The sequence below is a fragment of the Anguilla anguilla genome, chromosome 16 (genome assembly GCF_013347855.1).
Source record: "Anguilla anguilla isolate fAngAng1 chromosome 16, fAngAng1.pri, whole genome shotgun sequence".
In the NCBI taxonomy this organism is placed as follows: Eukaryota; Metazoa; Chordata; class Actinopteri; order Anguilliformes; family Anguillidae; genus Anguilla; species Anguilla anguilla.
This window is the reverse complement of record NC_049216.1, coordinates 8,379,999-8,400,798: the sequence shown is the minus strand read 5'-3', so window position 1 is coordinate 8,400,798 and position 20,800 is coordinate 8,379,999. Positions and strand designations below refer to the sequence as shown.

General features: G+C 44.5%; 1 protein-coding gene across 3 annotated transcripts in view; it reads left to right on the top strand.

Annotated features, from left to right (window-relative positions):
- slc25a22a (solute carrier family 25 member 22a) overlaps positions 1 to 20,316 on the top strand; it is a 40,408-nt gene extending 20,092 nt beyond the window's left edge. For all 3 annotated transcript variants that reach the window (XM_035396253.1, XM_035396255.1, XM_035396254.1), the window contains 10 exons: positions 405 to 573; positions 1,855 to 1,980; positions 2,094 to 2,149; positions 2,640 to 2,730; positions 9,673 to 9,730; positions 11,796 to 11,856; positions 12,864 to 13,017; positions 13,615 to 13,769; positions 14,335 to 14,410; positions 14,932 to 20,316. In XM_035396253.1, coding sequence (XP_035252144.1) covers positions 554 to 573; positions 1,855 to 1,980; positions 2,094 to 2,149; positions 2,640 to 2,730; positions 9,673 to 9,730; positions 11,796 to 11,856; positions 12,864 to 13,017; positions 13,615 to 13,769; positions 14,335 to 14,410; positions 14,932 to 15,085 — 951 coding nt within the window. In that variant the 5' untranslated portion in view covers positions 405 to 553 and the 3' untranslated portion in view covers positions 15,086 to 20,316. The remainder of the gene's footprint in view (positions 1 to 404; positions 574 to 1,854; positions 1,981 to 2,093; positions 2,150 to 2,639; positions 2,731 to 9,672; positions 9,731 to 11,795; positions 11,857 to 12,863; positions 13,018 to 13,614; positions 13,770 to 14,334; positions 14,411 to 14,931) is intronic.
- The last annotated feature ends 484 nt before the right edge of the window (positions 20,317 to 20,800 follow it).

Genomic DNA, 20,800 nt, shown 5'->3' with positions numbered 1-20,800 from the left:
CTTTTTGGAATGTTTTTTTTTTTTTTCAAAATTCTAAGCCAGTGTTCTAGAACTTCACTGCTTTCAAACACCAGTAGTGATTGTGACATCAGCAGTAGAATATTCAGTTACGAACATTCTAATCACATATTTGTGATCTTACACCTTAGAGGGTTGAGTATAACGGTTAGGGAACCGGGATTGTAACTCTAGATGCTGCAGGTTCGATTCCCAGGTGAGGCACGGCCACTGTGCCCTTGAGCAAGATTCTTAACCTGAATCACATCAGCAAATATCCCTTTAAATAGAGTGAGGAAAATAAAATGTGCTCTGTACTCTGGATATGTCCGTAAAATGTGGAAAACTGAAGGTAGGGACTAGGAAGACAAAGCATGACCGGGCATTTCTTCCCTTCTCTCTTTCAGAAATCTCCAAGCGAATCTGGGCGCGGACAGACGACGGGCGAACCGAGTAGCGCGCTAGCACAGTCGCCGACAGACGTCCTCAGAGCAGCGACTGACGGACGCGCCGAGACGCAGACAGACGCACTGACCGAAGGGAGGGGCCCAGATAAATGGCTGACAAGCAGATCAGGTGAGCGCGACGCGCGGGGAGGCGGGAAAAGCCGCCGCAAGAACCGAGCGAAGCATCGCTTGCCTCAGCGCTAGCGCTAGCGAACAGCAAAGGCTTTTATGGGAGGTTGCTACGTTAGAGATAAAATCCCACTTTTATTTTTCTTCCTCTGATCGTTTCTTATTGTCACCTTACTGCCTTCTCTCTCCTTCCTGCCCTCTTACTTTTATTCTTTTCATCTTCCTGTCTGTACTCCTTCCCTCCTCCCCCCCCCCTTCCCTCATTCGTCTCTCTTCCTCTGCTTTCTTCTGTCAGGTACATTTCGATATTTCGTTTCAATGTGCTCTGCGTAATGAACATACGTTTGTATTAGCTGGACTCACACATATCAAGAAATCGTCACACAAATATCACACGTTAGAAGGATGCATCATACAGTAGACACAGGAGAGAAAATGTCTAAGTATAACTAAGAATTAACAACATAAAATACTGAATCAGAAGATCTTAGATAAACAATACAAGCTAATATAATAATAAAAGTGAACCCCCAGCTAACACAAACTGTTTCCAGAAAGTTGGGAAACTTTCCAATTGATTTATGTTCATTTGCTAGGTAATATTTTGGTGAGAACCTTCTCTGTACATGTCTTAGAACATGCCAATTGTGCTTCACAAGCCCTATCAAAATCGCAGAAAAATTTCCAGGCATGTGACATAGAACGCTTCTGGATGTTGTAGGATGTTCCTACAACATCCCTGGAAGGTTAGCATTTAGTCATAAAATACAGCAAGGAGGATGTGTGTAAAATGTACATTTTAAGAATTGTCCAAATTAAAGTCCTAAAATTACGGATTTGTTCACGCTCCTAATATCCCCGAGGAAATGAATGTGAATAACTATCCACAGATGCCACCTTAACTTCATTGGCAAAGCCGAACAAAGCCGTAGTTGTACGTTCCTTGTGACTAAAAGAGCACTTAAGGAACCCCCCAGAAAACTGGACACGTACACACCGGGAACGTTTACCGTAACGTTCCTAACATTCTAGAAACGTTCTGCTAACCAAAACTTGGTCACTGGGTACTCCCCCAGACACACATCCACATCCCCCAAAATGTATTTTCTCAGGGTTAAATCATCTTGTGTTTTATCATCACCTGTCTATTTTTCATTGCTGTATTGGCAATGTACACACATTTTTTATGATATCACTGTACAGCACTTTGAAATTGTTATTCATAAAATGTGTTGCTGTTGTTGTTATTATTATTATATCTGTGGTTCTCCCCTCTCCCCAGTTTGCCTGCCAAGTTGATTAATGGGGGGGTAGCAGGGCTGATTGGGGTCACCTGCGTGTTTCCCATTGACCTGGCCAAGACCCGCCTCCAGAACCAGCAGAATGGCTCCCGGCTCTACACCAGCATGTACGTACCGGACCCAAAAAGCACCGCCACTACTGTGGCTCACTTTCATGGGCTGTCTCAGTCTTGCACTGAATTCTGGGAGATAACCGCCCGCACTGTTGCCTTTCCCGCAGGTCGGACTGCCTTATCAAGACCATTCGGTCGGAGGGCTACTTCGGGATGTACAGAGGTAGGGGCTGGGGCTTGCTTGTGTGGCGCGTCACTCCACATCTGTCTCACAGTGAAGGGTGGTGGTTAAATACTGAACAAAGCTCTACGACTGTCAGAGAGAGAGGCTGTGGAGGCTGGCGGAGATTGGAGTATGATTTACTGTTGCTTGAGCGATTGTTTTTCTCCTTCTCTTCTCTGAGTTCTGCTTACTTTTCTTTCTCTCTTTTTCCCATCCTCTGCTTCTTTTCCCCTTTCTCTTCCTCTATCCTCTATTTCTCTACCTCTTAATCTCTTTCTCCTTCGCTCTGTTTTCTCTGTTTCTTCACATCCCTTCCAATTGCTTCCTTCCTTTTCTCTGTCTTTCTCTCTCCACGTTCTTCCCTCCAGCTTCTCTCCTCTCTCTCTCCTGCTTTCTCAAAATGAAATGGAGCTTCGCTGGCCTGGCAGATGAAAATGTGTTGCCAGGGCAACGCGAGCGATGTCACAAACACAATCTCTGTGTCTCTCAGGGGCTGCGGTGAACCTGACCCTCGTCACCCCAGAGAAAGCCATCAAGCTGGCGGCTAATGACTTCTTCAGGCATCACTTCTCCAAGGACGGGTGAGACACAGCGGAGCACTGTCACACTGACGGACTGATACACACTAGAGCCCTGTCACACTGACGGACTGATACACACTAGAGCCCTGTCACACTGACTGACTGATACACACTAGAGCCCTGTCACACTGACTGACTGATACACACTAGAGCACTGTCACACTGATTGACTGATACACACTAGAGCTGTCACACTGACGGGCTGATACACACTGGAGCCCTGTCACACTGACTGATACACACTGGAGCCCTGTCACACTGACTGATACACACTGGAGCCCTGTCACACTGACTGATACACACTGGAGCCCTGTCACACTGACTGATACACACTAGAGCCCTGTCATACTGACTGATACACACTAGAGCACTGTCACACTGACTGACTGATACACACTAGAGCTGTCACACTGACTGACTGATACACACTAGAGCTGTCACACTGACTGATACACACTGGAGCCCTGTCACACTGACTGACTGATACACACTAGAGCTGTCACACTGACTGACTGATACACACTGGAGCCCTGTCACACTGATTGACTGATACACACTAGAGCCCTGTCACACTGACTGACTGATACACACTAGAGCACTGTCACACTGACTGACTGATACACACTAGAGCTGTCACACTGACGGGCTGATACACACTGGAGCCCTGTCACACTGACTGATACACACTGGAGCCCTGTCACACTGACTGATACACACTAGAGCCCTGTCATACTGACTGATACACACTAGAGCACTGTCACACTGACTGACTGATACACACTAGAGCTGTCACACTGACTGACTGATACACACTAGAGCACTGTCACACTGATTGACTGATACACACTAGAGCTGTCACACTGACAGGCTGATACACACTGGAGCCCTGTCACACTGACTGATACACACTGGAGCCCTGTCACACTGACTGATACACACTGGAGCCCTGTCACACTGACTGATACACACTAGAGCCCTGTCATACTGACTGATACACACTAGAGCCCTGTCATACTGACTGATACACACTAGAGCCCTGTCATACTGACTGATACACACTAGAGCACTGTCACACTGACTGACTGATACACACTAGAGCCCTGTCATACTGACTGATACACACTAGAGCACTGTCACACTGACTGACTGATACACACTAGAGCCCTGTCATACTGACTGATACACACTAGAGCCCTGTCATACTGACTGATACACACTAGAGCACTGTCACACTGACTGACTGATACACACTAGAGCCCTGTCATACTGACTGATACACACTAGAGCACTGTCACACTGACTGACTGATACACACTAGAGCTGTCACACTGACGGGCTGATACACACTGGAGCCCTGTCACACTGACTGACTGATACAGACTAGAGCTCTGTCACACTGACTGACTGATGCGTCTGACTGGCTGATGCTTAACACTCTGACCCCCCCCCCCCCATTGGTTGAATACTGACACACTGGCGTGCGCTGAATTCGTTTGGCCACCCCCCGCTGCCCGACGGTCGTGCCTCAGCACTAATGACGTGTCAGCGCTAAGAGTGGCAGCGCTAACTTGTTTTATTTCTGAGGGGATTAGCGGGGATTGAGGGAGTGGAGACAGAGCTGGCGTTAGGCCTGAACGCTCATCTGCCCGTCACGTCAGCGCCTAGCACCCTTTTAAACATTTGCCGTTTATGTGTCGGTTAGCGGGGTTGCGGGTAGCAGCAAGTTCAAAGTTTAGTAGCTTGCCATCTCAGCTGAACGCTCAACTGGGATGCCACTAAAGCACAAATGAGTTATATGTACAGGCGACATAAGCAGTGTCTGAAAGGCGTTTACTATGGAATTCGTGTTTTATGTTACCATAAATGTTTTGTTAGACTGTGGGCCTGGAAAGGGACTGAAGTGGATCACAAGATAGTGTTACGCGTGGTAAGAGAAATAACTTTGTGTACATTTATTCCCTTTCCAGAGGCTTGAAACGTTCACCGGTTACATGCACTGCAACAGTTACAGTGTTGCCGTTTTGACATTGTGTTGAGAAACATTTCCTATCCATGTTCGAAAGTACATTTGGCTACCGTTTAAGAAGGATTGATTGACAGTAGCCCTGTGATAGATTGGCAGCCTGTCCAGGGTGTGTTCTTGCCTCTCGCCCAATGCACGCTGGGATAGGCTCCAGCACCCCCCGTGACCTTGCCCAGGATAAGCGGGCATAGACAATGGATGGATGGATGATTGACAGTAAAATGTCTCTCGAAACTAAACAGGCTACAGGCTAAGTTTTGCAACCCCTAAGTTAAGTACATCGCAACAGAGCACTCCAAACTTCTTGTCACAGCAAATAAAGGAATTCACATCTTGGATTGATCTCAAATGGTTCTGGAATCTATTAAAGACATAGATCATCTTGATTATTATGGATACTTATTATTAAAGAACATCATTTCTTGTGGTAAGTTTTAACTCCACTGTCATTGTCAAATTCCCACAAAAACTGGCTCTTAATATCTGACCACCCAATCATCTGATTGGCTGCACAATCCCCTGCATTCCTACCCACAGTGCATCACTGTAAAAGATGACAGAATTCTCGGTTGATGCGGCTGGTTAAATGAAGTCATGTAAATGGCACTGAAACAATGGAAGAACTTGTGAACCCTTCATACTGCAGATGTCGACCATGTTTTGAAAGAGTGAATTTGTCTCACGAGGAGTTACAGCACGTTCCACTATATCGGCTTGTGTCGGTATGATTGTTTTGACTTCACTGGAGGTTGAAGAGAACTTCACACATATTGAGGTCTTGTTTAAAAAATTACAAAAATTAAAAATTCCAGCAAAGCGGTGTAGATCCTGTAGAAGCATGATCGAGGACAAGGAGCACTGCAATGCCAGTATCCTGCTTCCTGAAGTTTATCTCAACAAAAATATCAGTTATTTGAACCTGGACCCATTAGTAGAGATGTCAGTTTTCATGTCCTTGGTTTTTTTTTTTTTTTTTTTTGCGCAAGAGACAAAGAGAACAGCCATCAGTCACTACATGCTTGCATTCCTGGAGGAGATAATACTCACGTCCGTATCGTAGGTGCATTGGCTCGGCTTTTCATAAAAAGGCTAAAGACTGATGTCTGAGTTGTCATAAATTACTATTGGTCATCTGGCAGTGATGCAGCTGCCACTTTAATGGTTTTGACACCCCTCCCTCCCTCTCTCCCCCCCCAGTGCTGTCATCTCACATAAATATCAACTGCATTGAACTATTCACTCCAAAACCCTTTAAGAATGTGAAAACAACTCCAGTTACAGTCCATTAATACTGTTAACAGGGACCTGCTGTATTGCTAGCCAAAATAATTGTACCATCCTGTCGCGGATTCCTTCAACTTGCTTTCTAAAAGCCACTTTAGACGCCTTGTAGATATAGACATTTCCAACGCGTTATCTTTCAAGTTTTTTGGCTTGCTTTACTCACGGTTGTGGTGACTTGTTGGGCTTGTACGGATGTCTTGATGTCGAATGGCTCGTGCGGTTAATCAAAATAAATCAAGGTTGTTCCAACACACATTCAACAAAGAAAATAGGCCTTTACAATAATCAAAATCAAATCAAATCAAAAGAGGCAAAACTCAAATAAAATGATAAATTACTTATTTTACTACTTATTCATTACAAACTTAAATTATCTATGTTTACGTTAAACGGTAAACGGTCGAGAACAGTCTCTCGTCGGCGTCTTCCAGCCTCAAATTGCGCACACCTGTATTTATTAAATTGGCTGGAGCGTCGTGGGAATTGTAGTCCTATAATTTTCTATGGCCTATAGAGATCACCACTAGGTGGAAATATTCTTTTGACTATTTACACAAAACAAAACAAAACTGGGTCTAACACATCCTTTTAAAAAATCAACCTTCCCTATCAATCAGAATTGACAAAAACATGTCAGCGAGGTGGACGTACTTCACTGTTCCGTTGGTCAGCCTATGTGAGGAACTGTAATGGGGATGTACACCAGGTGCATCCTGGGAAATTGATGCATCTGATTTGTCTTGACGCATTTAATTTCAACTCACGCCGAAGCGGGTCGCTTTTAAAATGACAGCAACAATGAGCGATCTGACAGGGGGAATGCCATGAAAAGGCGAACAGATGTTGATTTATTAGCCAAAATAAAACAAACTTCATAGAGCTTTACAGACCTGCTCGAAGCAACAACAGCTGACACGTATTAAAAATAAATATGATTAATGCAGTATGATCTGACGTAGAGAGCTCAGGAGAGGTGGAAACAGCGCACATTTTTGTCTGTAAAATACGGGTGCTGGAATATGCATGGATAACCCACATCCGACTGGCACACGGCCTGTGGCAAGCAGGGTTTAACTTCGCAACTCAGTTTCAACCAATGGAATTGTCAGAACAGACCGCACCTGACATCACGATACATTTTTTCTACAGGGCTCTTGTCGGTTTTATGCCATCGGAATGCTAGCCGCGGAAAAGAAAACCCCTTTTTTTCACCGCAGTGTTTTATATTGTAATGTAAAGCTTTGAAAATTAGCGTTTGCTTTGCAGGCTTGGCAGTACTTATGAGACAGTTAGCAGCGTTTGGATGTGCTGTATGTCGTACATGTGGGTGCGCGAGAACAGCGGCACGCTGTTCTATATATAAATGCGTATAACATTACAGCTGTCAATACATTACACGCAAACATTATCCTTGAAGCGGATTACCCATCAACCCCTGCTGCAGGGGCTGCCCAGATAAAGTGGAGTATCCTTGGCGTCTATCAGCATCTCCATGGCAACTAATAGCCCTGGTGTTGAATTATTGAGCCAGTTCCACTTGTGAATTATTAACACACGTTAGAGCAGAATACTCACGTAGTGTGCACGTGTGTGTATGTGTGTGTGTGTATGTGTTAGTGTATGTGTGTGTGTGTGTGCGTGCGCGTGTGGCCAGGTGGGTTTTTCAACACGGTGGCATAGTAATATTTATGTGACAGGTTGGGCTGTGGGCTGTGTTTGGGTTATTTGGCCCGCTGTGATTGTGTGGGGTTGTCATGTTTGCAATTTAGCAATTTTGGAAGAGGGAATTGAGCAAGTGTAGTATATGTTTTTAAGTGTAAAATGTGTGTTTGTGTGTGTATTTCTGTGAGTGCATATTTATGTGCGTGTGTGTATGTGTGTGTGTGAATGCGTGTGTGGAGGTGTTTATATGAGTGTGTATGTGTGTGTGTGTGTGCTTATATGAGTACGTCACCATAAAGGCTACGATATAGACTAAGCTCAGACTGTCCTCGGGACACTGTTATGGTGGAGTTGCCTGTTCACCGTCTCTCAGGCTATGGCACACACACTGTGCAGTCCGTTATGCTGTGGGTCCCTCCTCTAGCTCTGGGGCTAGTAATGCTTAAACTGCAGTGAGTCTTCAGGACTTGATTTTGGGTACATCCAGAATTTTAGCGTTCTTCTTTTGGATATTTATGGGACCCGGCCTAATTCTACCCTACATGCATTATTTGGAGTTTTTCTTTGAACTTAGAGTGCAGGGTTTCTGTTGGATGCGTGTCCCATTTAATGCAGCTGTGTTGAGGGGACCACAAATCTTGCCTGCAAGTTTATTTTGTAAAACCTTCTCTTAATTGCATTCATTATCATGCTAAAGCTCCCTGACGCCCTGATTGTCAGACCGAGGTAGACAGGCATATGCGTGTCCTAGTACTGCCATAGTGTTGCCTAATTTCCTGAGATCTGGTCTTTGTACAGAAGATCATTATGTTTGTCTTCTTCGAGTTGACCGCCAGGGCCCGGGTCAGACAGTACTCCTGTAACAGAGCCAGGTTCTGCTGTAGCCTGTGTTCTGTGGGAAACATCAGAACCAGGTCATCTGTACAGAGACTTAATTGTTGCGCAGGGTGAGACCAGGGGGCTACAGACGGTTCCAGTTGCACCGCTAATTCATTAGTGTAGATATCGAACAATGATGGACTGTGGCCCTGTCTCACATCACGGCCCTGTTTGAACTACTCTGTTCTTCTGTTGCCAGTTCTCACTGTATTGTTTTCTGTGTGCATGTATTCAGGCCTTTCCTTAGGCCTCTTTCACCCCTGCGCCACAGTGTAGACATTTGTAATGCAACCCTTCATGCCTGATGGAGTCAATTAAATAGGCTAAAGTCATTTCTTTCTTTATGCTGGGATACCTATGATACCCATGCACGCTGGGATAGGCTTCTGCACATAACCCCCCCAAGCAACCCCCCCGTGACCCTGATCAGGAATAAGAGAGTATTGATAATGGATGGGCGTTGCTCAGAGCACTTCTTGTTAAGGAAGGTCATTATTATGTAATTAGCTAGTTTGTCTCCATTTTATATATGGGGATATTCCTTGTGGCATTACAGTAGCTGTAACTTGAACTTGAACAACTGAACACTTTGAAGAGTAGTTTTTTTTGTAATGTTTTTTCTAAATTGTAAGTCAGTGTTCTAGAACTCCACTGCGTTCAATTACCAGTAGTGATTGTTACATCAGCATTAGTTCAGTGAAGAGCATTCCAATCTCATATTTGTGATCTCACTCTTAAAGGGTTAAGCACAGCCTTTTGCTGCTTCAGAGCATCTCAATCCCGACGCTGTAATGATGTTTTTCTCTCTGCCATTCTTCTTCCCTCTGTCTCTCCTCTCTCATCACTCACTTTCTCCTCATTACTCATCGCTCTCTCCTCTCTTTCAAATTCACAGTCTAATGGCTTTATCGGCATGACAGGGGCAATATTACGTTGTCAAAGCACTGATAAATTCACAGACCTGACATACAATAAAAGAAGAGAGTAACAGGACGGAATGATTTGAGTCAATAAAATAGCCGTAATGAACTGATGACAGATTATCCTCTCTCTCTGCTCTAACTCTCTATGTCTCTCTTCCTCTGATTTCTCAGTCAGAAGCTGACCTTGCTGAAGGAGATGCTGGCAGGCTGTGGAGCAGGCACATGCCAGGTGAGTGTGGGGGTGGAGCCTCTGCTGTAATGCCCCTCCCATCCGGACCCATCACTCAAACCTGTATCTGGGGTGTTACTTCAAATTCATTAAAACAATATGTAATATATTGTGCACTTATTTAAAAGGAATGTAACATGCAATGTTATTAACACGTGTAATGTGATGCAGTATTTAATGTGTCTCCTTTGTAGCACCGGCAAAAAAAAAATTCACATACAGCAATCACACTTTCATATCAAAACAAGGTCTTTATATGCAGGTGTGATTGTAATGAGGTCTGTTTAACTGTGCGTGTATGTGAATGCATATGGCTTGCTGTACAGCAGATCTCAGATCTTCATAGTATGTATTATATAAAGTAGGACTCCAGAAAAAGTATCATAATTCGCAAAGGCACTTAAGGCTGGGCAATGTGGTCGGAGACGATCAATGCTTGCATTGATTCTTAGGGGACTGATCTTGCAAGGAATACGGCCCGATGGGAGTTCATCCTTACCGGAACTGATGCTGCTGTGGCCTTTTGACTGGAACTAGCTCTGTCCTCACAGAGCAGCGCTAACCAAACCCTGTTCCTGGAGATCGGCCGTCCTGCAGGTTTTCACTCCAACCCTAACAAAGCACGCTTCATTCAACAGCTAGAGATCTGGCTGAGCTACTAATTAGTAGAGTCAGGTGCACTTTGTTAGGGTTGGAATGAAAACCTACAGGACGGTGGATCTCCAGGAACAGGGTTGGTTACGGTTTTGCGGTTTTGACAACCGGGCAAATGATCGTGACTGCGGCCTGGCTGCCCGCCGAGCTCGTCACGCGACAGCGACCCCCGCTGGTCGATCGGGTGCCCGTGGAGTGCATGTTAAAGCCGCATATGAAAGGTCTTCCTCTGACTCCACTCTGCGAGCGTAGCTGGAGTCTGGGGCGTGAAAAGAAGCTGACTCAGCCTCATGTTGGGTGCCAATATTTACAGAATTTTAAATAGTGTATTAATTAATCATACGGTGACATGGGATTTTTTACATATTTTGAACTTTGATTTTCCCATATATATTGTATATGTAGATTATGTACACAAACCGGGGTATAATGTATATTGTTTTACACTATCTTTGATGAAAAAGTACTTTGAGCCCAAACTGTTTTTACTGAGGGTGTATATATTTTGTTTAACATATACTGACATAGAGTCTATAAACAGATCGAAGCCAAATAACAGTTTGACTAAAACTACATATTATATGGATTTAGCCTTTTGATTTCTTGCCAGAATAATAATCCATTCTTAATACTGGATGTTTTCCAAGTCAAGCAGTAGATGGCAATTATTTTTTTTTCCCTCTTATTCAAGGCGGCTGTGATCCTCCAGCTGCCACCCAGTGGCATGTGTGGGTATTGCATCCTGAGTTTGCGAGCCGGTATATTCTGCTGCTCGCGCTACCCTAGCTTCGAACACCTGCACTGCTAGACCGACTGAAAAGCTTTGAAACTGCAGAGCCCCAGGTTCTTCTATTTAAACCCGTAGGCAGATCGCTGTTAATTTAGCATTCAGAGATTTAAAGTATGTTTTTCAAAAATGTTTTCGACCACATTCACGACTGCACATTTCATATTGTGAAGGACCCTCTAGGCGATATTTTACTGGATCCAGTAGGTGATATTGTGATATTATACTGGACCTTGTAGATGATATTGTGATATTATTCTGGATCTTGTAGATGATATTACAGCACTCTAAACTCAAAAATTCCCCTGACTAACTGGTTACCTAGGTTACCAACCGCAACCTTCTGTATCTAAATAAAAGGAGGAAGGAATGGCATGGCCGACCGTCTGGCTTGTGTGTGACAGTATATTTTCCATCTCCTTTGTGCATTCTCAGCTGTCCTTCGTCTTATTTTTGTCCACTGTACCTTTTTCAGGATTCATGTAAAACCAGCGCCGTTTCCGCTAACTTCGCGCAAAGCGTTTCCTCTGTCCAAGCGCTTCTTCGTCGCCGTGTTTAACTTACTGGGAGGAATCGCTCGTCACACACACCTATGACCTTCTGTCCTCCTGTCCCTGACCACAGGTGATAGTCACCACTCCCATGGAGATGCTGAAAATCCAGCTACAGGACGCCGGGCGAATTGGTGAGAGGGGCTAGGGTTGAAAGGGTGCGAGTCTAGGCTGAGCACAGCCACTTCCATTAGGAGACGGGGAGATGCTGCCCCCGGTGGTTGCGTTGAGAGTAGCGCATGGGAAATTCCTCGCTTATGAATGTTGTTTCAGACAATTATTTGGCCCAGGTTTGGTGTGTCCGTGGTGTTTGTGCTTCTGTGTGTCTGTGGAACATTTTGACTGTATTGGCCAGGTTCTCTGTGTCTGTCTCTCTGTGTTTGTCCTTTTTGGTGATGTTGTTTGGGCGATGGTGTGCCGTCAGTGTATCTTGGTGATGTTGTTTGGGCGATGGTGTGCCGTCAGTGTATCTTGGTGATGTTGTAGTGTCTGTGTATCTTGGTGATGTTGTAGTGTCTGTGTATCTTGGTGATGGTGTGGTGTCTGTGTATCTTGGTGATGTTGTAGTGTCTGTGTATCTTGGTGATGTTGTAGTGTCTGTGTATCTTGGTGATGGTGTGGTGTCTGTGTATCTTGGTGATGTTGTAGTGTCTGTGTATCTTGGTGATGGTGTGGTGTCTGTGTATCTTGGTGATGGTGTGGTGTCTGTGTATCTTGGTGATGTTGTAGTGTCTGTGTATCTTGGTGATGTTGTAGTGTCTGTGTATCTTGGTGATGGTGTGGTGTCTGTGTATCTTGGTGATGTTGTAGTGTCTGTGTATCTTGGTGATGTTGTAGTGTCTGTGTATCTTGGTGATGGTGTGGTGTCTGTGTATCTTGGTGATGTTGTAGTGTCTGTGTATCTTGGTGATGTTGTAGTGTCTGTGTATCTTGGTGATGGTGTGGTGTCTGTGTATCTTGGTGATGTTGTAGTGTCTGTGTATCTTGGTGATGTTGTAGTGTCTGTGTATCTTGGTGATGGTGTGGTGTCTGTGTATCTTGGTGATGTTGTAGTGTCTGTGTATCTTGGTGATGTTGTAGTGTCTGTGTATCTTGGTGATGGTGTGGTGTCTGATGTTATTGGTATGATGTCGCCCCCTAGCGGCCCAGCGGAAGCTGATGCCGGAGGCCGTGAGCTCAGGCCCCGCGGCCCCAGTGGAGATGAAGTCCCCCACCGCCATGCAGCTGACCCGGGACCTGCTGAGGAGCAAGGGAATCGCAGGGTTGTACAAGGGCCTGGGGGCCACACTGCTCAGGTACGATACCCTGTACCCCTGGGGTACAGCACTCAGAACAGGCTGTACATGGGCCTGGGGGCCACACTGCTCAGGTACGATACCCTGTACCCCTGGGGTACAGCACTCAGAACAGGCTGTACATGGGCCTGGGGGACACACTGCTTAGGTACGGTACCCTGTACCCCTGGGGTACAGCACTCAGAACAGGCTCTACAAGGGCTAGGAATGGGCATGAGCACTCGAGCACCTGAGTGCTCAAAAGACGAGGAATGCTCGAGCTCTATACAGTCCTCACTAAAAAGTTCCTTGAAAGCAAATTCTCATGAACAAACATGTTTAGTTTCATTCTTTATTTTTACATGGCAGCTTTAATGATGTTAGTTTCAGAAAGCCTTGCACCGCACTCTAGTTATTTCAGCAGGTGTTGTGGCTTTAAAGTGGTGGAGATTTAAACATTATCAGCCAGTACAGCTTGTTAGTATAGCTTGTTACCGGCATTATGTATATCATACAGACTTCTTTACTTGTCTTTACCAGCTTGTTAATAATTTTGGAGGCCACGGTGGCTCTCTCTGTCTCTCTCTCTCTCTCTCTCTCTCTCTCCCACCCCTGCAGGGATGTGCCATTCTCTATAATCTACTTCCCTCTCTTTGCCAACTTGAACAACCTGGGCCGGCGGGGGTCGGAGGGCAACGCCCCCTTCTACGTGTCCTTCGCCTCAGGCTGCATCGCCGGCAGCACTGCCGCTGTGGCCGTCAACCCTGTGGACGGTGAGAATAACACACACGCACGCGCACGCACACACACACACGCGCACGCACGTGCACGCACGAAAGCACGCACGCATTCTGGGATTGCCGTTGAGGTTGGAATGAAAACCAGCAGACACAGGGGTCCCCCAGGACCGAGTTTGAGAGCCACCGGTGTACAGCGATCACTGCGGCCCCGTGCCGATCCACACTGGCTGGCGCCCCCCCCCCTTTCCGCGGCGCCGCGAGCGCTGGAAATCGGGAGAGGGGGGAGGGGGGGAGGCGTGAGAGAGAGCGAGAGAGAGAGAGAGAGAAGCGAGCGGAGCGGTGCAGCGGGGACGCGGGCGTGCGTTTGGCGTGTCCGTGTGCTCCCGGCGCTGCGGGCTGACCACCCGCGCGGCTCGTGACGTTAATCTGAGGGTTTACGCCTTCTTAATCCAGATGGATTTGTGCGCCCGCGGCTAATCAGCATGGCTTGATGCTGTTTAACTGTGCGGTTGCATATGCTGGCCGCTAATCCGCGTAGCTGTATGTGTTAATGCATGTGGTGCGTGTGTTTAATGTGAATACGGCTGTTCTGTTACAGTGATAAAGACCAGACTACAGTCTCTGACAAGGGGAAGCCAAGAGGACACTTACTCAGGAGTGACCGACTGCATCAGGTAACATTTCCTCCCCGCACACACACACACACACACACACACACACCAACGCACACACGGGCACAGCAGACAGACACTCACACACACACACACACACGCACACACGTACACACATACATACAATTAAAGTGTTATTAACAACTTATAGACCAGGGCGTCCAACCCTGTCTTTTGATATCTTTATAATCATTCAAAACATTTTTAAATTCTGCTGTAATTCTTCAAGAAAATTTACTTTAATAGGGTCATATATCATCTCTGGCATAATGTGGCATTAATAGGGTAAATCTTAACTCCTCAGACACTCATTAAGAGCAATTGAGGCATTAATTAAGAACTAACAATTCATGAGTCACAATCAGGGTTAGAAATGAATACCAGCAATCAAAAGTTTATAACAGCTGACAGTTATAATAATATATTAATGTGGCGAGAAATCTTGTGCAGTGTGTGGGGATGTAACAACCGCGTTCTTCGTGAAGCCCTGTTACCGTGACAACCCTTCTCCCCCCGTAACACAGGAAGATCCTCCAGCGGGAGGGTCCCTCCGCCTTCCTGAAGGGGGCGTACTGCCGCGCCCTGGTCATCGCGCCCCTCTTCGGCATCGCCCAGGTCATCTACTTCTTGGGCGTCGGCGAGTACCTGCTCGACTTACTGCCAAAACGGAAGGACTAGCGCCCCCCCGCAGGACGAGGCGTGTGTGCGCGTGCGCATTTGGACCCGGCAAGTTGAGGACCAGCTGACAGCTGTGTAGCAGTGTTTTTTTCTGAATGTCGTACTTTTTCTTTCTTTTTTTTTTTTTTTGCAGTGGTGCAGTGAAATGATTTTTTTCTTTTCCTTCTTTTTTTTTTGTTGTTGCGAAACTGCCTGGGTTGAGTCTGGATTCCCAGCCAGCTGCCTGGCAACCCTTAATCTCAGCCGACTGATTGGTCGCTTTCAAATTGCAAAAAAAATATGCACATCAAGTCTTGGATGACTTCTGCAGCACCTGTTTATATATGCTCAGATTCTGAGGACCAATGCTTAAATGCTGTCAGTGTAATTGCGTGAACGCAGTTAAACTCAATGCTGTCAGTGTTAATGCTTAAACACAGTTAAATTCAACACTGTCAGTGTAATTGCTAAAACCCAGTTTAACTCTGCACTGTCAGTGTGAATACTTTACTATTAAATTCAACAATGACAGTGCAAATGTTTAAACTCAGCATAACCCAACATGTTGAATGCTTAAACTCAAACTCAGCACTGTCAGTGTAAATGCCTAAACTGAAACTCAACACTCAGTGTGAGTGCTTAAACTCGGTTAAACTCAACACAGTACGTAAAAGTACTTTAACTGAAACTCAACACTGTCCGTGTAAATGCTTAAACTTAAACTATACACTGTCAGTGTAAATATGTTAACTCAAACAGAACACTGTCAGTATAAACAATTGGACTCAATTAAACTCAGCACTGACAGTGTAAACAATTAGACTCAATTAAACTTAGCACTGTCAGTATAAACGATTAGACTCAATTAAACTTAGCACTGTCAGTATAACTGATGAGACTCAATTGAACTCAGCACTGTCAGTGTAAAATGGTAAACTCAAACAAACTCAACACTGTAAGTGTAAAATGGTAACCTCAAAAAAACTCAACACTGACAGCTGTAACAAGGCAAACCCAACCAATTAAACTGAAATGTTAGCCACTCAATTAAACACAAAACTGTCAGTACAAATAGGTATTTTCAATAACATTAAATGCTGTCAGTGCACATGGTTAAACTCGCCTAAATGGAACATTTTCATTAAGCAGTTCATTTCAATCAAACAAAATACTGTCAGTATAAATGACTAAACTCAAAATGAATGAATTGAAAAATTCAGTGTAACTGGAGAAACTCAAACGAATACTGTCATTGCCCCCAAGGAATTAGACCACTGTGATGTCATCAATGATGTCACTGTGGTGTCACAATACACATACACGCATGCCTAGTCCGAGTTTGGCTCCCCTATGCCAGACTGTTGCAGTCCTGGGTCCAAACTCGGTGGGCCGTAAATGCTCTTGCTAAAAGAACTAGCCATCAGCCCTTCAAAACAGTAAACTCTGCTGTTGCTCTTTACACTTGCGTGTAATGCTTATCCTTAAATAAAATTAAAAAAACCCAACTGAGAAATGTAATTTCTTATGAAATTGTTTGGGTTGTAGAAAAATGCCAGGCTTAGGGTCCACCGCTGAGCTTTTTTAACCAGATCTGGATTCCCCTAAAGTTGGGGAACACCAAAGAAATATCATTGAAAGGAAAATGAAGGGCATATCCAATCCGTTGAGAGCCCGTGTGGATGCCCTATGTTCTGGAAACTTCTCTTCACCCCCCCAACCCCAACCCCAACCCCAACCCTACAGACATTCCATAATCAGCTCATCCAAAACGCACCCCAAAAATGTTGAGAAAGCTGGAATTGATCCAGAGTCTGGATTTCTGGATCTGCTCAGCTGGGATCAAGATGAATTTTGCTGCGTTATGATTTTCTCATATCCTCCTTATTCCTGAAATTTCAAAAAGGAAATCAAATCCTGTTTTGCAATTTACAATCAGAGGTGAGAGCAAAGTGTATTTATTTATCGATCGAAATTCCTTTCTATATATCTATATTATATATATATATATATATATATATATAAATTTGTATTTATCATTTTACTGCATCTGTGTCCAGCTAACTGTACTGTATATATGCAAAGACAATATGAATTTTATGTTGTATTATATTTTATTGTTCTTTTTTTTTTTTTTTTACATGATGGCTTATTTGCACACCTACCTCTCCCGATTCCTGTCTCTCTTGTCATCGTAGTGGTGTTGTGCTGTCGTAATGTTGCAAACGGAAGTGCTGGAGTTGTTTTTTTTTCCAGTTCTGGGGATTGAAATATACTACTAAAATATGCGAAAAGGGTGAGATTAGACTTGGTATGCAACTGGGAGTGATCACAGTTTTGCTCTACGATGATTGTACAGACCAACTCCCCATAGGGGGTGCTATCTCGAGATACATTGTTTGCACGGGATGTGTTTACTGCACTGTCCTGTCTTCTCGTGACCAAACTGCATTCAGGATTACCTGCGGAATTGCTGGTTTCCTATGAAATATTCACGTTAGAATAGCTACACCGCATCTGCCGTATGATTGGTTGTTGCTGTTGCCGGGGAAACCCAACGGCGTATAAGCAATCAGCTGTACAGCTCATGTTAGTCGCTGCCTTTCTCAAAGGAGGAAGGACCTCACGAAAGCTTGCTTTTGTTTCGTCTGCAAAGAGTTTGGGATTACAGGGTTCTCACGTTTGTCAACGATGACTTATTACATAAGAGCGGACCTTGCTTTGTCACTGCAGCTGAAGAGGTGAATCACAGAAAACAAAACATTACATGGATGCAATATGGGGCAGTTTCGTAATATCCTGAACTGAAAATCTCTATCTATATTACCTGCATCTAAAATCATTCATCGTCAGGAGGAACATCAGTAAATAACCAGTTTATCCAGACTTCAGATGAGCAGGTTTTCAGATTTTAGCCGCGATGGGCGTTTCTGCCTTCGTTCCGTCACATTTCTTTCTGGGCACAGCGAGCAGGAAAGAAACAAACTTAAGTTCTCACTCACAAAGGTATGAGGTTTACACTGGTTTCTTATTGTCCACTTTCTGACTCCGGTTTCCAGTGACGCGATGAATGATGGGAAAATGTGTTTTAAGAACTCCACCTTTGCACAGAGTTACTTGTGTTGAATCCAGGGAGGGAGCTGCTCCAATTGGTCAGACCAAGAAACATGTGGGCGAGTTAAAGTTACCTTGTGTCCACAGTGAAGTAGTGCCTGAATAGTGTGAACATTTAAAGGCAACCGCCACGGGGAGGACAAGACCTCAGAATGGAGACAGTGGTAAATGAAGAATATCTCTCATTTGGTTCAAAAGCCTCTTGCTTTTGTTATTTGCTTTGCAAGGTCTGAGGCCTTTGTTTACAGACACAATTGAGCGATGCACTAAGGGATTGCGGTTTCTCTGTTTGCCTTTTCTACGGGCTGCTGATTGTTCTCCTTATGCAGCGGTGTGGTTTTTGACGGTCGTTTGCTTTGACTGACAACCAATGTTGCATCGAATCATAGCGCATTGCTCCATTTTGTTTATAATCAAAGGCCACAGACTTTTTCAAAGCAAATAGCTGAACGAGAACCAAATGATAATTAATCATTGGTCTGCATTTTGAGTTCATATTTCTTTCCCCCACAGTGAAGGTTCCCCTTTAAATGACCAACCCCTTGACCTCTATGTGATCCTAGCTGGATATTTTTAATTTGTTTGTTATTGTTATTGTTTTGGTTTTTCTTTTTTATTTCTGGATCATTCCACCTGCAGACTCATCTCATGTTGTTGTCATTGGTCTCTTTGCTTATCGTCGTTGTTCTTATTAGCGTTCTTGCGATTGTGGCTCTTAACCTTGAAACGTGTCTATTTGTTTTTATCAGCTGTGAAATTTGAACAGACTCTGTGAAGCTGGCCGTGTGTATCTGTGCGTTGGGTGAGTGCGTCCGAGTTCGGCCGGTGCTGTGTACGTATCTGTGTTAAGCGCTGATGTGGACGCTAGGCTAAGAGAGAAGTTAATTCCTTTAGCTGTCAGTCACTCCCATTTCACTTCTTCCTGTCATTCTGTCCTCTGGTCTGTCTGTCCGTCTGGCACCTCTTTCTCGCTACCAGGACAGACAGACATCGGAGTGATTTAAACACCAAAAAAAAAACTACTTTATCACCGTCAAAGAAGCACAAAGAATTATTTCACACAAGACGAAACACACTGAAGGTGTCCCAGTTAGAAATGTACAAGTAGGACCCCCTACTGAGACGACACAGCAACGCAATATTCAGGAACTGAATGATGTTTCTAGTGTACCACAGCTAAGAATCCAATTTTCTACGAAATCTCAATATTTCTATTTTAGATTTATGACAGAGCAATACATTTGTAGATGCTGCAGTGCCATAATTATGCACTCTTGCTGAATTTACCATGAAGGTCACATGGTTTATTTCATGTGTATGCAGGTAGTGACTTGACTGCACATCGTGGAGACTGATCTTGTGCATTTTAGCTGGGCACTTTTTCTGTACACTATCTATATTCAATACAAATCTATATATGTTGCCTACTTATTTCCAAATAACACTTGATCAGAGAATGTAACTTCAAATATTAAGACCAATGTAAGTTTAGTTAGGTAAGTGAGATTAGTTAGTTTAGCTAGTCGATTAGTTAGTTTTATTAGATTAGATAGAGGTTTTACCTGTCGCTCCTGAACTGCAGCTCTCTGTCTCCGCTGCCTCACAGCGATGTCGGGTTAGCACGTTAGCGGGTTAGCACGTTAGCAGGGTTAGCAAGTCACACGTAATGCAAGACTGACAGCGTGGTGCCTGAATGCGCCCACTACACGTCTCCCGCGAAGCGCACTAATGCACGCACACAAGTCCGGATCATTCTGATCCTCCCCACAACCCCCACCCCCAATCCTAATCCCAATCCCAATCCCAATCTGAACCTGGGAAACATTCTTTATGCGGAGCCTTTGTTCTGTTCCTCCAAGAGGAGTTGTGCTTCAAAGCACTTAAAAAAAAACAAACAAACAAAAACACCCCATCTCACCCTCCACCCCTCTCTCTCTCCTTCTATTTCAAGTGTGTATACGTGCGTGTGTTTGTACACAGCAGAGGGGGTTTGTGAATAAGTGTGTGTATCTGAAACATAAATTTAAAGAAAAATTCTGCAATTGTCGTGTTGTTGTTTACCATGTGAATAAAAACAAATACACTAAAAAGTGGCATTTCCTTGACACAGATTGTTGTCCAATAAAAACAAAATGATTGTGCTGTTTGTCGGACTGTATTTTTTCTCAGAACTGCTCGTAAAGGAAGTGCCTTCATCGTCTGCTGAAAGATTTGGCCCCTGTCCAAAGGCTTAGTCCACATAAAACGGTAAAATAAAGAAGTGATTTGCGCTTCGAGATTTTAAGATGCATCATAAGATGCAACTTTGGAAAGCATCAGATTGAGCACAAAGGTGTCAGTGGCCGTTTGCAAAGTTTGCCTTGAGTGACCGCACTAACAAAATCATTTCAGAGACTTAAGGCAAGGGTGAGCTTGATGGCTACCCTCAAAAGAATCCTTACAGCTGCAAAGCATGGGGATTGTGGGATACTGGGGTTCCTTTTGGAAAAGGTTGGCTCAGAAGTAGAGGGGATGATGGCAGTAAGCCTATCATAAGGGCCATGTAGACTAAAGGTTACCCCTGATGACAATAGTAATGTTATCATAAGGGCCATGTAGAGTGAAGGTTACACCTGATGACAGCAG